The sequence below is a fragment of the Triturus cristatus genome, chromosome 4_1, assembly GCF_964204655.1.
Source record: "Triturus cristatus chromosome 4_1, aTriCri1.1, whole genome shotgun sequence".
NCBI classification, from domain to species: domain Eukaryota; kingdom Metazoa; phylum Chordata; class Amphibia; order Caudata; family Salamandridae; genus Triturus; species Triturus cristatus.
In genome coordinates, this window is record NC_140585.1 from 1,115,094,351 (window position 1) to 1,115,110,621 (window position 16,271).

At 44.6% G+C, this 16,271-nt stretch overlaps 1 protein-coding gene across 2 annotated transcripts in view; it reads right to left on the reverse strand.

Moving 5' to 3' along the window:
* The window catches only part of PIK3CG (phosphatidylinositol-4,5-bisphosphate 3-kinase catalytic subunit gamma), a 202,812-nt gene that overhangs the window by 173,664 nt on the left and 12,877 nt on the right, over nt 1-16,271 (reverse strand). For both annotated transcript variants that reach the window (XM_085654135.1, XM_085654136.1), the window contains exon 2: nt 12,672-14,687. In XM_085654135.1, the coding sequence (XP_085510261.1) occupies nt 12,672-14,675 (2,004 nt within the window). In that variant the 5' untranslated portion in view covers nt 14,676-14,687. The remainder of the gene's footprint in view (nt 1-12,671; nt 14,688-16,271) is intronic.

A 16,271-nucleotide genomic window follows, 5' to 3' on the forward strand; every position in this document is an offset into this window, starting at 1 on the left:
GGGTGTGGGATCTGCAAGGAAGGGGGCGAGTCTCACTCATTGCGTTCTTCCCAAGAGGAAGGATTGGATCCAGCCGAGGGCCTTGTCTCTGATGTCGGCTTCCTGGAGTCTTCTTATCAGGGTGTGATGGGAGACTGTGTCAAAAGCCGCCGAGAGATCGAGTAGGATGAGTGCCGCCGCCTCTTCCTTGTCCAGTAGGGAGCGGATGTCGTCTGTTGCGGCCAGGAGGGTTGTTTCGGTGCTGTGGTTAGACCTGAATCCAGATTGGGAGATGTCGAGGATGTTGTGGTCTTCTAAAACTGTGGTGAGCTGTCTGTTGACTGCTTTTTCAATGACTTTCGCAGGAAATGGAAGCAGGGAGATGGGCCTGAGGTTTTTGAGGTCGGTGGGGTCTGCCGAGGGTTTCTTGAGGAGGGGGTGGATTTGGGCGTGTTTCCAGTCATCGGGGAGGGTGGCGGCAGCTAGTGAGCAGTTCATGGTGACTGCAGCTCTGTTGAAGATGTGATGGGGGCAAGGGTCCGTGGGGGCCCCGGAGTGTATGGACTTCATAGTTTCATAGTTTTACAATCACAAAATGTGATTGCAAAACTCTCAGACAAGGGGGACAATATAGTCCTGTGTGACAAACAACGCTACTTAAAAGAAGCATATTTGCAACTGGATGACACAGAACGCTACAAACGTATCACTATGGAAGAGCACCTACAAGTGAAGGAGGAATTCAACAATAAATTGAGTAGGAACTTTAAAATAGGATGAGTACAGCTTTCTGAAACAAGATGCTAATCTACCAGTTTTTTTTTTGTTTAGCAAAAAAACTACCAGTATTTAATTTAATACCTAAAATACATAAAAACAGTGAAACATTACTGGGAAGACTGATTATTGCTGCACAAAACAGTAGGTTTGAGAATGTATCCAAATACATTGACTACTTTCTGAACCGCATAGTAGCAACTTTACCCTTCTACATTAGGGACACTGCAGATTTTTTGCATAAAATGTTTGATGTGAGGTGGGAGAATGATATGAGCCTATCGACCCTTGATGTGTCCACCTTATACACTAGCATTAGGAACCATGATGATTTGGTAGCTACACAGCACTACTTAAGAATGAGACCCATCTAGTTTACACAGCATAACAAGATGATACTTGAAATGATGGAGTGGTGCTTAAGCAAGAATATGTTTTTATTCAATAATTAGGTTTGTCAACAACTGTAAGGAACAGCTATGGGCACCTACTTCGCCCCCAGCTATGCAAATCTGGATATGGACTGGTGGGAGGAGCAGGTGCTCGGGGGAAGTAGCATGGAACACTGGTCAGAATATATTGCCCTCTGGATCAGATTTATTGATGATCTTTTCATGTTATGGAAAGGCACTGAAAGTGAAGCTAATCAATTTATAACAGAAATTAACAACAATGATTTAAATTTGAAATTCAAGGGCAAAACCAGTAGTACCAATATTGAGTCTTTAGATGTACTAATTCGAGTAGAGGGGGAAATTGGAGACCACCATATATAGGAAGCCAACAGCAGGGAACGCTATTCTCAACATTGGTAGCTTTCACCCTGCCCCTTTAATCCCTTTCGGGGAATTCAGCAGAGCTAGAAGGGGATGCAACACTGACAAAGAATACACTAAGGTGGAAGCGCATATGACAGCACTCTTCAAACAGACGGGATATCCAGACAGTATATTGAAGGTAGCATCTATAAGAGCAAGAGCACAGAAAAGGGAGACAGCCCTGTTCACATAAAAAAAATCCTACGAAGAACAAAGAGAACCAGACACACAGATTCATTACCACCTATAACTTAGAACACCAAAAGGTTCAACATGCCCTACAGAAACATTGGCATCAGATTAAGGAGAACCCTGTTATAAATCAGATGGTAGCCAATGACCCCGAGATTACATATAGAAAGTCCAAATCATTAACAGACCATCTAGTCAAAAGTACCTTTGAAGCTAAAACTGAAAAGAAAACATGGCTCACGCCTAGAGAGGACTTCAGTAAATGCTCATAGTGTAAAGCATGCAAGCATGGAGAGGACATGTCTTACATCAAAACCCCATTTAACAAATCCATTAAAATCAGAGGGAACCTGACACAGAAGAGTAATTGTGTAGTCTATGTACTTAATTGCCCATGTCAAAAATTGGACATAGGCAGTACTACTATACCCTTACACAAACGCATCAGAGCAGTCAATAACAATGACAGCAGTTATCCAGTCGACATTTTGAGAAATTCCACACAACTGACTCCACTAAGCCGAGGTGCAGCTGTATAGCTCAAATACCAAGGAACAAAAGAGAGGGAGATAGAGAGAAAGAACTCCGTAAGCTGGAAAAGTACTTCATTTTGGAGCTAAATAGGAAGCCGCCATATGGCCTTAACATGGATGAGGAGTTGCACATATGCCTATATTAAATGCCTGCAAACCTATTAGCACTTTCCCTGGCACCGTAAATACACACTTCTGAATCTAAGAATGTTTAAAATGTAGGAGCTTTATGTTAGTTTGACATTATGAGTGTGCACTGTTTTGTATGTACACATTTGAACACTAGTTTTTTTTATTATTCACTTGCGCTGAATGTATCAGATACTGTTCGAGGTCTTGACAGATTAAATCCTTCTTGGCCAGGAGCCCAGTGGGATGGTTTAATTATGATTTTTAACGAGATTGAAGCACAGAGCATCGTTTAGACTCTCCCACTTGAGAACTTTGGTTGGATTCTCATGTATGTTAGGCTCAATGGAGTCATTTATCATATTCACTGATTATTCTGCCTTCTATATGATTAGTCGTACAATGTGGCTTCTCCTATATTTGGACGGAGTAATCATAATTACTGTGTTAAAATGTATTGGAACATTAGAAATGTAATAACAGTGTTATAACAGCATCTGGGACGCATTGGATGCGGATATAATGCTAAGTACCCGAAAGTACACTATATGCCGTCACAGTGACCTAATGAATTATCCAGCACTCAGTCGATAACCTGTCCCAAGATTGGACTTGTTTCTGTAATTGGTCCCTGGAATATGACAATAAGGATACCGGAGTTGACCATATAAACCATTTGTTTACTTTTAAGCATTTCCCCTGAAGATTGTGTAACTTGGCTATAACACATTTATAATTATTGTACATATATATGAGCACTCCGGAAAACACATTCGCTGATTTTCAGGTTCTAAGATGGTGACTGTAATTAACTTTGTAGTTTTGATATCCGTTCTTTTGTTTCTGTGATTAATGATCATGTGATTATATAAACACGATGAAAAAATGTCACTCGTTGTCGTGATCAAGGTTGTATGTTAACAACCAAAACACGTTGACTGAGTCTCGTGTTTCTCAATAAATTACATTTTGGGATTCATATGCCTGGAGTGCCGCTCTCCTTCTTTACTGGAGAAACGGAATTGCAATACTGGTGAGGCGCTTGCGGACGCCCAGGATCAGCAACACCACTGGCGATATGGCAGCACACCAGCGCGTATGTATTTATTCCTTATTTTATGAACATCGAATTTTAGGTTAATGTATTACTGATTTGTTTACCCTGGGTGATAAATTTTTTAACATATTACGCATTATTTATTTATGCATTATGCCATAAATTATATCATCAATGTAGTATGTTTACTATGTCTATTGCTGCCATCACTAAGCACTTGCACTTTAAAAAGAGGTAATCCCGCCCTAGGCGCTGACATGTGATCAAGGCCGTTCTTTCCAGCCAAAACGCATCACGGCGACATGGTGATTGCTGATTAAATCATCATTGCAACGAATATGGGTCTACTCTTGCCTTATTTCATGCGGAAGTGAAGTGGTGGGCAAGTTTGCAGTTATATATATATATATATATATATATATATATATATATACACATACATACATATATGTGTAACGTATAAAATCATTTAAAAAACGGATACCTCTTCCTTTCCCTCCACGTTCTGACTCAACCAATACCTCTGTGTCTACTATGGACTCTCAAACATGCTTTCCAGAATCTTCCCACTTTTCTATCCAATTTATCAAATTAACAGGCACATATGTCCACCTTTCCCAATAACATCTCACATTAAATACTCGTCTTCAATTAATCTATCCATATTCAAACCACCATACTAATGCATGAGATCTCAAGATCACAAACATAACACCCGTAACACAACTAATCCTGCTAGGACAAGGTAGCACATATTACTAACCTATTCACGTCTAACCTTGGTTTTGGGAGCTGCGTGCTGCTTGCTGCAAACACTTCAATGCCTAGTCAAGTGTGGTAAGTGCCAAATAAATCCAATTTTCTATTACAGTTTATTTTTAGGGCATACTGCTAACCTAATAGTCTAGGAGTGCACCTTACGGAAATATTTACAGTAAACAACATACATTTAAAATAAAAAAATAATAACATTTACTGGGTACATACCCATTCAATCAGCAGAAAATGAAAAAAATACAAGAAATAAAATAATCTCACAGAAAAGGGCACCACAGTGCAAAGGGGGTTCAGGAAGAAGCCTAATGGAAAGAGTTTGGGTGTCCAATTGGCATGGAACAGGAGCTTAGAATGTAAGGTTGCACAATTTGGAATCCAGGGTGTTATAGTGGGATGATGCTATAACTGAAGTAGCCCAGGGCCCATGTGGTTTTCTGCTTGATACACAGGAGGCTGCATGGTAGTCACAATAAAATGCAATGGAGCACAACCTACTGTAAACCAGAAGGTGATCAGGAAGCCAGGGTAGATCAAATAAATTAAGAATAAGGCATTCAATTTCAGGAGAGTCGGAAACCAATTCTACAGAAAACTGAAGTATACCTTTGCCATTGTATAACTGCGTTGAAGTCTGGTGAATGCAAATAGAAAAGCTGAATCTCACAGGAGTTTGCAATATGAGAAACATCAAGTTAAAGCGTGACAGTAATTAATAGGAAAGCTAACCAGAGCAAGCCATTTTCACAGCAACACACAGTGAAACATGCAATGAGACAAAGTTAAACGGAATGGAGAAATACTTGTGCAGAGAAGGACAAGTTCCATTTAAGAAGGTTGCAGGACGTGCCAGTTTTATCCATTTCCATTTCAATAAACTTTATTTTGGTCATAAAAGGCCATAAAAAGTAGACATTTATTTACAAGTATAGCATTAATAGACAATATTTGATAATTCATTGATTGCATATTTAGTAGTATATCCAAAAGAGCAGTTTAGTTTGTCCAGTATCTTTACAGCAATTAAAAACAAGAATGATTAAGACCAGATAAAAACTGTTGAAATTTTGAATCTAAAAATGACAAGAGTGCAGAGAAGATTTTTTACAGTTGCAGAGATGTGTTTAATAAGGCCCCTACGCCTGTGCCACATAGAATTAAGAAAGCGGGACACGGCAAAGACTATGAAGGGGTGTGTGTCAGATCTTAAAATTCTATACACCTCCAGACACTGTGTACAGCCCATGTTTCTACATAATGGTATGAGCCAACGACGTCTGGCAGATTTATAGCCAGGGCAGAAAAAGAGAACATGTATGTCGGTCTCATCAGGGCAGTTGCAGGCGCGCAACCAACAGGGGGATCTTTAAACCATTTATTCGTGAAAGTATTGACCGGGAGGGTCCCTAATCTAAACTGGATATACAGCTTCCTTGCCATGGGGGGCTGTATGTCGTCCAGAAAAGATGCAGAGAGATACACGGTTTTTATGTTAAAAAATTCAGCTGTTAAATGCCCGACTTTAGTGTTCGCCTGCAGATCAACTAGTTTGAGTGTTCTATAAGCTCTAACAAGTTGTAGTCGAGATATTGTTGGGGACAATACCTCTGGATTAATCCACAGGTTGGGCATACCTATTCTGGCACAGGTTTTTTGATGTACTTAAACCATGGCAATTTTCCCATCCCGGAAGTCCCAGGACCCCCTTGAGTTCAGTTTGGTAGGATGCTAGTTCAGGGGTCACCCACAGTCTGCGCCAGGTCAGTGGTCTTAGACCAATCTCTTCTGCAATGGGTTTGACTCCTAGATCCAGGCGCAGTGGGATGAGGGGTGTGCTAGCCGGTAGGCCCAAAAGCTTTCTCATAAATTGTTTTTCTATTTTGGCCAAACCGCCAGAAGGGCGGTGGCCCCACAGTTCTGCCCCGTACATTGCAGCACTCCTTACTTGCACTTTATAGATTTCAGCAACAGGGCCTGGCGGTTTGTATAGGGAGTTCCTAAATAATTTGCTGATTCCCCCCGCCAGCTGCGCTAGCCTCAAGCCTGCCTTGTCTAGTTGTGGGCCCCAATCAAACGTTTCAGACAACGAAATGCCAAGGTAATCGAAGACAGTCACCCTCTCTAAGAGGGTGCCATTTAGGGAGTGGTTTGGGCGAGATGTTTTGGCTGGGATAAATACCATGAATTTGGTCTTTGTTGTGTTGATCTCTAGCCCACGATTTTTACAGAATAAAGAGAAACTATCTAGGATCCTTTGGATGCCCATAGGAGACTTGGACAAAGGCAATGTGTCGTCCGCGAACATTATCGCTGGCACCCTGCCTTGCACCAGGTTCGGGGCATCATTGTCCGCTACTTCGTTTAATTGGGCCACCAGAGCGTTGATAAAAAGACAAAACAGGGTGGGGGCCAGCACACATCCCTGTCTCATTCCTCTGTTTACTGGGAAGCAGGGGGTCAGTTCTCCAGATTTCCCAAACCTAACTTGGGCAAAGTTACCTGTATGCAACCTCATGAGCAGTGACAACAGGTAGGGCAGAATACCCAGCTGCTCAAGAACCTCCCACAATTTTGCTTGGGGAACCAGATAGAAGGCCGATTTGAGGTCAACGAATATCAAGCAGCGGCTGCCACCCTCTATTGACACCGTCTTCCAATATAGAAGTTGGAGCCTGAAGAGCTGGTCAATGGTGGAGGTGTTGTTCCTAAACCCAGCCTGATACGCACTCAGGACTTCACGCTCTTCCATCCAAGAGTGGAGACGCTCAAGGAGGATCCTGGCGAACAATTTCTGGGTGACATCTATGAGGCTGATCGGCCTATAGTTAGAGGGCGAGAGGGGTGAGCCTTTCTTGAACACTGGGAAGATTTCAGCCCCTAGCCATGTATCCAGGATCTTCATAACTAGCAGGATAGCATTGAAAATTACCCAGAGATAGGGTCCCCAGATGTTGGGTTCCTCTCTGAATAAGACCCCAGGGATCTTATCTAAGTTGGGGGCCTTTCCTATGAGGAGTTTCCTAATTGTGTTTATGACTTCTTTTAGAGTGATCCATGGGGATCTTCATTAGGATTCCCTGGGATTACTGGAACCGTTGCATCTTTGGGCTCTGTGGGTTCCTCGGTTGAATAGAGAGCTTGGAAATGCCGTTTCCACGCTGCTGCAGCGATATTTGGCTCTATCGCTGAGTTCACTACGCTACCGTCTACGCTCACTAAAGACCAGAACTTCTTCATGTCCCTTTTGTAAAGTGCTGCCTTAACGTCTTCCCACCTTTCAAGCTCCTAGTTCTTCTTGGCCAACTTGATACATTCTCGATACTGGGCCCTGCTTGATTTAATTAAGTGTCTAGCCTTGAGCTTGATAGCATCTATAAGGGTGCCCTTTGCCTTGCGGCAAGAATTGTTAAACCAGGTTTGCTTGACACCCTTGATGGGCTTAGAACGTGTCATAGGGTTAAATATGTTGGTCAGACTTGTTGGCAGTTCTTCATGCAGTGCCTCTAGGCTACTGATGGTTAGTGGAGTGTTGAGTGTTGCAGCAGCCAGCTCTGTTTCCATTAAGGGCGAGATGATTTTAGAGTGTAATACTGCCTCCTTATCAGGTGACTGCTTAAACTTTCCCTACCTGATTTTCCTTCTATTGTTGGTGAGTATTAGGTTGGTACATGCGGGGGTGCCAGCAGACGTGGGATTATAAATTTCTGATGGCTCAAGCTCCAAGGTCAGGGCCTTATGATCGCTGTCAAGTCTTGGTATGACAGCGAAGTCGACCACCCACCGCCACATGCTTGTCTCCACTAAAATATAATCCAGCAGGGAGGATTGTCCTGTTCTATTAAAGGTTAGCTTCCCTGGCTGGTCAGACTTGGTACTGACATTACAGGCCCTCAAGGAGTGGGTTAGGGTTGCTGCATTTATCTGGAGTACCAGAGGAGTCCAGGCCTTTACCGGTGGAACTTGCGGGTCGGGGATTATCCAGAGACTGTCCTCTTCGCTAGAAGGGGGAATCCGTGGGGGCGGCCAGGGGCTCGAATTGGCAGTTAAAGTCCCCCCCAAGAATCAATCTAGCATTTGGGGGAACTGTATCGATGAAGGTGTTGAGTAGGTCTATCGTCGGGGATTCCCGAGTGATGTTTACAGGACGGGAATAGATGTTAATAAGAGCGCGTTTTAGGCTGGAGGGGTACGTGAGTACAATACACTGCAAGTCGTTAGATGCGGTACTCAGTTGGACCGCCGTATAATCCCGGTGGGTAGCGACTCAGGTGCATAAACCCCCCGAGGTCTGCCTCTTCCCCCTGTGGTGGCCTGCACGTTAAAAGTTGTGAAGCCTCCCCACTCTATATCCTCTCTTGCCCAGGTCTCCTGAAACATACAGACATTGTGGGTACCCACAAACTGTCCCCAGTCTGGGCTGTGGAACTTATTTTTCATTCCAGCGATGTTCCAGGATAAAATTCTTAGCTTGTGGCCGATGGAGGTATTACCGCCATACGCATCATGATGGTAGTTATTAGGGCTACGAATGACAGCTGGCCGTGCCATGGGAAAATCTTTAACTTCCTTCGTTGTAGGGGCTGGACAAAGTTAAGGATGCGTTATCATGCAAGGACGGTCCTAACCCATGATGATCAAGGGCTCCCGTGGGAGGTGAGGGTTGCTGGACCCCTGGTTCCTTATGTTTACTACTGGGGGTATGCTGAATTGATAGCCCACTAGAGTTCACCCCTGCTACCCTCTTGGGTTCCCCCATCCCAATGTTGGGGTTGAGGCCCCCTTGCCACCCAAGTCAATCCACCTCCTCGAGGGGCCCATATCTATTTGCTACTGGAATGTTAAAGAAAGGTCTAAGGGGTTGGCCTGCACTTTGATGTGGCTGGATTCTGTTTGTTGGGACCCTAAGTGCTGGTGTTCAGGGCAAGATGTGATTTCCTGGGTAGAAAAAGTCCAAAGTATGAGCTCGGACCTCGGTATGCGGTGCGTGGGTGCTAACAAACTGGCCTGCAATGTTTTGTAGGGTCAGGGGATTGCTAAAATTGATGACTATACAATCTCCTTGAGTTATTTTGGGATTTTTGCCCACCCATCCCACTCTTCGGACCATTAAAATTTCCCCAGCCCTGTCATAGAAGAACTGCTTGTGCCTAGTTCACCCAAAAAGACACTTGTTCCTGAGCTCTAGCTGCGATTCCTTCTGCCCATAGTTGATCTCAGGGATCCCTGTTAAAATAATGACAGAAGGGAGTGAGGCAGGGGGTAGGTTTATAGTCGGTGTCGTCAAGAGCACTGGTCCTGTGTCCTCTGCCTCTGCTGGGTATAGCCTTTCCCTGTCTCCCCTCTGCTCTAGATAGATAAGCCCTCTTCTATGTGAGGCATCCCTAGGAGGGTCGGGCCAGAGGTTGCCCTTGGTTCATGGGGAGGATAAATACCAGGTGTTTCAGAGTGAGTCATGCAGTTAGCTGCTGGCAAGGCAGTTGGAGCCTCTGCTCTTCTGTCGCTTGATTGGGAAGCAGAGATTGAAGCCCTCATGGGCCCCTTTTTGCCAGTGGGAGATTGGGCTGTGTTATCGGTCTGTGAGCTACAGTCTTTCCTCTTCCCTAAGACAATGGTGGTGCTACCAGGGGGGTTGCCCATGCTGCTCGACCCAGTCTGTTGCCCTGCGTCTAGGTGCTTAAATATGAGAGCAAGCTCTTCCTTTACAATAGCTCTCACCTGGTTCTCCAGCTCCACTATCAAGTTCCTTACCCACGGAGGAGAATCAGAGGCTGTCGGGGGATTGGTGGGGCGTTCGGTCATTCTTGCACTGCTGTCTATTTCAACTACACTATTTGTTATGGCTGGGTTTTTCCTTCTCTTGGTTCCTGTCGCATTTCCAGTCTTGTGTTTGGTAGTCTTAAGGGTGGAAGTGATGGTGCCACCTTTGCGAGTTATTGGCTTCACTGGGAGATGTTGAGGTGAAGGTGAGGATGACTCTAATGTTCTAAACAGGGATTCTATTGGTCTTAGTGGGGAACCAGGGGTGTTTGGTTGGGGAATAAGTGATTCAGGCCCTGGTGTAAATAAATCTGGGGTTAGAGACAGGCGCCTCTCCGTCAGTTCTATCCACTCTTGCAGCATGCCACACAGCATGGCGAATGAAAAGCACCCACAAAAACCCTCCTATGGAACATCTACAAAGGAAAGGAAGGAAGCACTCAGATCCCAAATGCGTGGGAAGGGTGTTAAAACACAGAGCCTGCATCACAAAGTTCCTCCGCACCCATGGCGGAGGACACGCAGTTGTGGGGGAGTCTCCGCACAAGGGGCCGAATCTTCATTATCAGGGCCGGACTGGTCATAGTGGGCACCGGGCGTTTCCCCGGTGGGTTGCCAGGGTGGGGGCCGGTTTTGTTACAGAGGGCCGGCATTATCGGCACTCTGTAACAAAATCGCCAAAACCGGCCCTGGAAAACAGCTCGGCCGCACCTCCCCCTGCCCCACAGGGGGGCTGGCCGAGCAGTTTGCCAGGGCCGGTTTCGATTCCCAGTACGGCCCTGTTCGTAATGAGAATTCTCATTGTGAATTTTCTGCCCCCAGTGTGGAGACTCCTCCACGACCTCCGGGCCTCCCCCACTAGTGTGGAGGCCTTTTGTGAATCAGGCCCACAATGATTTTGGCTAAGGTCACTGGGAGATCAAAGACGACTTTCAAACCGGTGTGCCTACACCTAGCACTTGCATGGTACTGTACTCCTCATGAGGCATGGCTATATCTGTGTCACACAAGGGAGGATGGACAGACTGGTAGGTCACTTTGGCGGAAAAGATACAACCTTTTATAATAGCATTGCTGGAGACACTTGAAGAAACTTGTAATATACTGTATTTTTGTATCAATGAAAAAGTCTGATCAGACTTTAGTCATTCAGGAAAAAGGCACTGATATTAGGTGAAAATGGAATTAAAAATGTGAAAAGCTTTATAAAAGCCTATGTGAGTGCATTTTTCACATTATGACAATAGCTGTAAGTCCAACAACAAGTTATCATGACAGCAATGTGAAACCAAGAGGGAGGCCGAATAATCAATATCACAGTGTCAGAAACCTCCATGTAGGAAAAAAGCCATGAATCAACGATGAAAATGTGTTGTGTTAGCAAAGCAAATACATCAAAGAGCACACACTGTGTCTCATTTACAACCTGTATGTAATGTTGCATCTGCAGTAAAAAGGACTACTTGATGCTCCATCGCCATAACCTAATGAGAACCTAAATGGAACAATTTAATCATCCACGAAATGCAATGGAACTGATGACTAGCTCGTCCATGCAATGGCTGCCAAGAAAAACACATGAAAACCAGTGGCTGAAGGGGGATGACCTAGATCCAACTTTTTGTCTCCATTTGACTTCTTGTTGTACTTTATTAAAGAATTGATAGCATTGCCAGCTGAAGCTGCCTGTGGTCGGACCTCAATATGTCTATATTCTCTGGAAACATGGGCTAAATCAACTGAACTGTGCAGCAGCAACCAGCATCCTGTATAATGAACAAACACAGCTTGCTTTCAAGCATGCTATCCTTCTGAGCCTTCAGACCAAAGCACTGTCTCTGAAAAGGGGGCGCCACAAAATGTTGCACAACTACAGCTTCTGTGTCTGTGTTGATTCCAGAGGAAATCCCCCTTGTTGAGCGAGCAGGGTGTGTGACAACTAGAGTTAATAGGGTCAGAGCTTAAGCTACCTGCCTAAGACAATAACACTGTTTCAAAAGCAGGAAGTGATGGCAGAGTCCTGTCACATTACTGACATTTCTATCACAATGATAGTAAGTAAGTAACTTTATTTGCTTGGTTGATTACAACCTTTGCCATGATGCACATGCAAAAATATGCAGTACAGTATGACAATGATAGAGGAAAGATACAATGTGTTGTTTCACATATCAGGTGCCATGAGGGTCATTAGATAGTACTGTACACAAGCCTGATATTAATCTGCATCGCTCATCGAAGAATGCTTGACGTGTGTATGTGTATTTGCAATTTAGGCAAACAAGCCAAGTGATTGCAGATTATGAATAGACCTTTGTAATTCTCTTTGGGCCGCTGCCAGGCATGCCCATGTCAAATACACTATTGTTCAATGTAAAAAAGTCCCTTCCCTGTGTAATGTAGCATCTGTTTGAGGCAACAGCTAAATGACTATTGCTGGATCACACTATAACTTCCACCTACCTTGTGATGTTTACTACTGTACAATGCCTTATATTTTTATTTAGGTTCTCTACTTTCCATTAATGGTGGGACACAGCAGATATTGGAATTCTGTCATTTTAATACTGGTAATGTGTTACTGGAAAGGTATTGTTTGCACCATAGTGTCAGTTTTTGAGGGATGGAAATTGAGATTCTACAAAGGTCTCTTACCTGCACCAGTTGCAACAGATAATGCAGGACGTCGTCATCTGGTAAGGTCTCCAGCTTTTGAACTGCCATTCCGCGCACATTTTCATCCGAGAAATTGCAGTCCAGAAGTTGCATGGTTAGTCCAACATCCAACACGCTTCGATCCCAAGCATCCCTTTTTGTTAACAACTGGTAAGTCTTCTCTACAATTTCTTGTTGGCCCCACTTTACGGAGCTAAGCAGCTTGGGATATGCCTTGGGGTGTTTGATGCTTTCGTATCTGAAGTGCCATAACAATTCCTTATCCTCGGGGGTAAGTGGGTTAAGTGGGTCTGTAGCTACAATCTCTTCGAGCTGTTTGCGGAGCTGATTTGGCATTTCCGTGCGGACCCGATCTCCTTCAGGGTCTGTTGTTGCTCTGTGCTTAGGCAAGGCAATAGGGTGGCAATATTTGTCTAGGACAATAGAGATAGCCATGGACGTCTCTTTGTCAGGGTTTGTAGCGGATGTCAGTTTGTCAGCATTGATACTGCCCTGTTCCTCTCCTTTGCCTGGGATTTTCCACATATGGAGCACATAATCTCCTTGCCGCAAAAGGAAACGGTGGTCTATTAGCAAAAGATTCACATAATACAAAAGCTGGTTCTTGTATTTGTTGTCTGCAGCCGCAGAATCTCGTGGCTGCAGGCTGGCCTTTGTGGACAATGGCGGTGCTTTACCACAATATATCTGAAGATTTAGGAGCGCACCTTTGGGCAAATCTCTGATTTTGATATCAAATTCAAGCCACGTATTCCACAGCACCTCTTCCAAGAAAGGCTTGCTAGGGGTCCTCTTCTGAGCTAGAAGTTGCTGCCCATGTTGAATATTGGCTTCAACAAAGACAGTGAGTTCAGTGTTTCTTGGCAACACCGGGACATCAATGCCCAGGATTTTAACCCTAAATTTCCTGTTGCAGTCCCACAGGGAGATTGTGAACACTTTCTCATGGTCTTTCCCTTCAATTGTCAACTGCTCATGAAACCCGGTGACTCCTGTGCAGTCATCGACGAGGGGCCACTCTTCCTTTTCAACTTCATCTAGAGCAGGGTCCGGGGGAGGCTCGAGAACGAGGTGGATTTCTTCCCCGATTTTCAGGCACTGCCTGATCCAGTGAAAGTCCTTGATTGGAGTGTCGCCGATTATATACTCATCTCTGCCACAAACACGGAGCACAAAATCCAGCTCACTACGTTCCTCGGAAATGTCGAGCAACAGCTTCTTTTTTGCCATTTTTGCAAAGAAACTCTGAAGGATCATGTCCGGAGTATCATCAATCGACACTTTGATGGTCTGACTGGTCATTCCTTTGTGCAGAATTATGAAAATGTTATTGGTCATTATCTTGTTTAGCAAATATTCAGGCAGCGGCTTGGACGTCACCCACGGGTCCATTGAATACAGTCTGGGATCGCGTTTCGTCAGTTCGATCACGCGTGGCGTCAGCAGCCTGCGGCGGGTAAATTCCAACTCATCGTCATGGACGTTGCTGACGTCAGTGACGTCAGAGCCGATCAGGTAATTCAGCTGCCTCTGGAACTCCAGGATGCCGTCTCGGGTGTTCTGCTTCTGGACAACGTGGATCCTGCCTTTGTCTTTCTGCAGCACCTTCCAGTACAGTATACAGTCCAATGTTTGAATGACCTGATGTCGGTCATAAATTTCATACCACTGTCCTTTCTTTTGATAGTGAAGGAGACAGAGGTCTGGGGAAAATTTGCGGTAAAAGTCTGAGTTGAGACTGATCTCGATAGCACGCAGCCAGACCTGCGCCTTCATTTGCTCCACTGTGCAGTTCGCGGCGACGTCGAGAAGCATCGTCTCCTGGGCCTTTGTGAGTTTATCAGTTGTGGGAAGAATAAATTCTATCTGGACGAGTTCCATTGACGATAAATGGCTGGCTGCAGTGTGGGGCTTCATTTTCCTTCTGCGGCGTTTGTTTTCTTCTCTCAAAACAACGGGCTGTTCACAATTTTCCTGCTCCATGCCAGAAGCAAGCTAAACAAATAGACAATGGTGAAAATCACATGATACGGTTCTAAAACACACAGGGATGCAGAACATTAGAAATTGATTCCATCAAAATTATAGTTATCTGCAGCAAAATTGGCTAACGTGAAAACGAGATATATAGCATTTAAATCATGGGTATTCGCATATATGATAAGAATATTTCCTGAGGCCTTCAGTTTTAATATACCTATCACTGAGAGTAATACACATACGCAATCTCTTTAGGCTTTTGGCCTTCACTTAGTGGTTTCTCTTCTTGATGTCATAGTTGCAGTTTTTGTATGTAAGCAATTTGCCATGATTTTTTATTTTAATTCTTATACTTTTGTATTTAATGATTACCGTTAAATACACATGCTGTATACTTAACAATACATCAATCTGTATACTTTTCTCTTTTACCTTATTACCTGTTCATTTTTAGGGGAACTTCATGAAAGGTTGGAAAGTGTGGCCTCTTTGCTGAGTAGAAAGTTGAAAAGTCATAAGGAAGGCACCATTTTCAAAACCTTGTTATAGTTCCAGGCGCTGGCGTAGTGCAGTTTGGGGAATTCCACTATAGATGTGAGCTCTCAGTAAAATGACAAAGCTCAGAGGAAAGTGGGAGAGCTAAAGTGAAAGCACACACCCACTCCGGGGGACCGGTGTGCATAGATGAGGTCACCCTGAGATGACATAATCGAGAGTGCTGTGTCTCCACTAATCTGGGGTGATAAAGTGGAAATGGATTTGTAGAAATTATTTTGATAGGCGACACAGTAAGGGTGCTGTGGACCCTCGTGCAAGCAAGGAAAATAGGCCCCGCCTACTAACCTGTTCAGTAGTAGAATACAACCAAAATGGTGATGCAGAATGTCCTAACACCCATGGGCCCTTGTGCTACTGCACCTGCTGTACTATTAATGGCTACCCCGCTTTCATAGCTGCCCTAACATAAGACCTGCTGGAAATAAGGTGGAGCAGTAAAAATCTTTGGCGATTGAATTACCTTTTTAATGTTTTGCCATATTTAAACATCAACAGTAATTACTCTTTTCCAGCAAAGCATTAAACGGAGAAAAAATAAAATTCCGGCACTGGATGCATTAGTCCAACAGGCCCGACATAAGTAGTGCACGCACGAGGGGTCATATTACACATAGTGCCCTGGGAGCACAACAGGTGTTTGTGCTCGGCTTGTGTGCCCCTGGGGCACCTTGATATTACAGAAGGGGCCGCACACTCTTATGCAGCACCTTCTGTAATACTAAAAGCGCTGGAACACACAGTGCCAGCGCTTTCTCAAGAGGGCGTTCCCTCATTTGCATGGGGGCATAGCCCCCATGCAAATGAGGGAATCCCTTTGCCTCTGCACCTGGGCCGTATTATAGATCAGGCGTAGAGGCAAAGAAGCTGTTGGGCGCACTGACAGTGCACCACCTAATGACAGTGCTCTGGAGGGGGGAAAGAGGGACATATGGAACCCCCCAGACATCCCTTTGCAGGCGGGTGCACTACTAGCTGGTGGATGAAGTCCCCTTGGATGCTGAGGATCGTTGGGGAAGAACCCATCCGGTTACCACCAGTAAG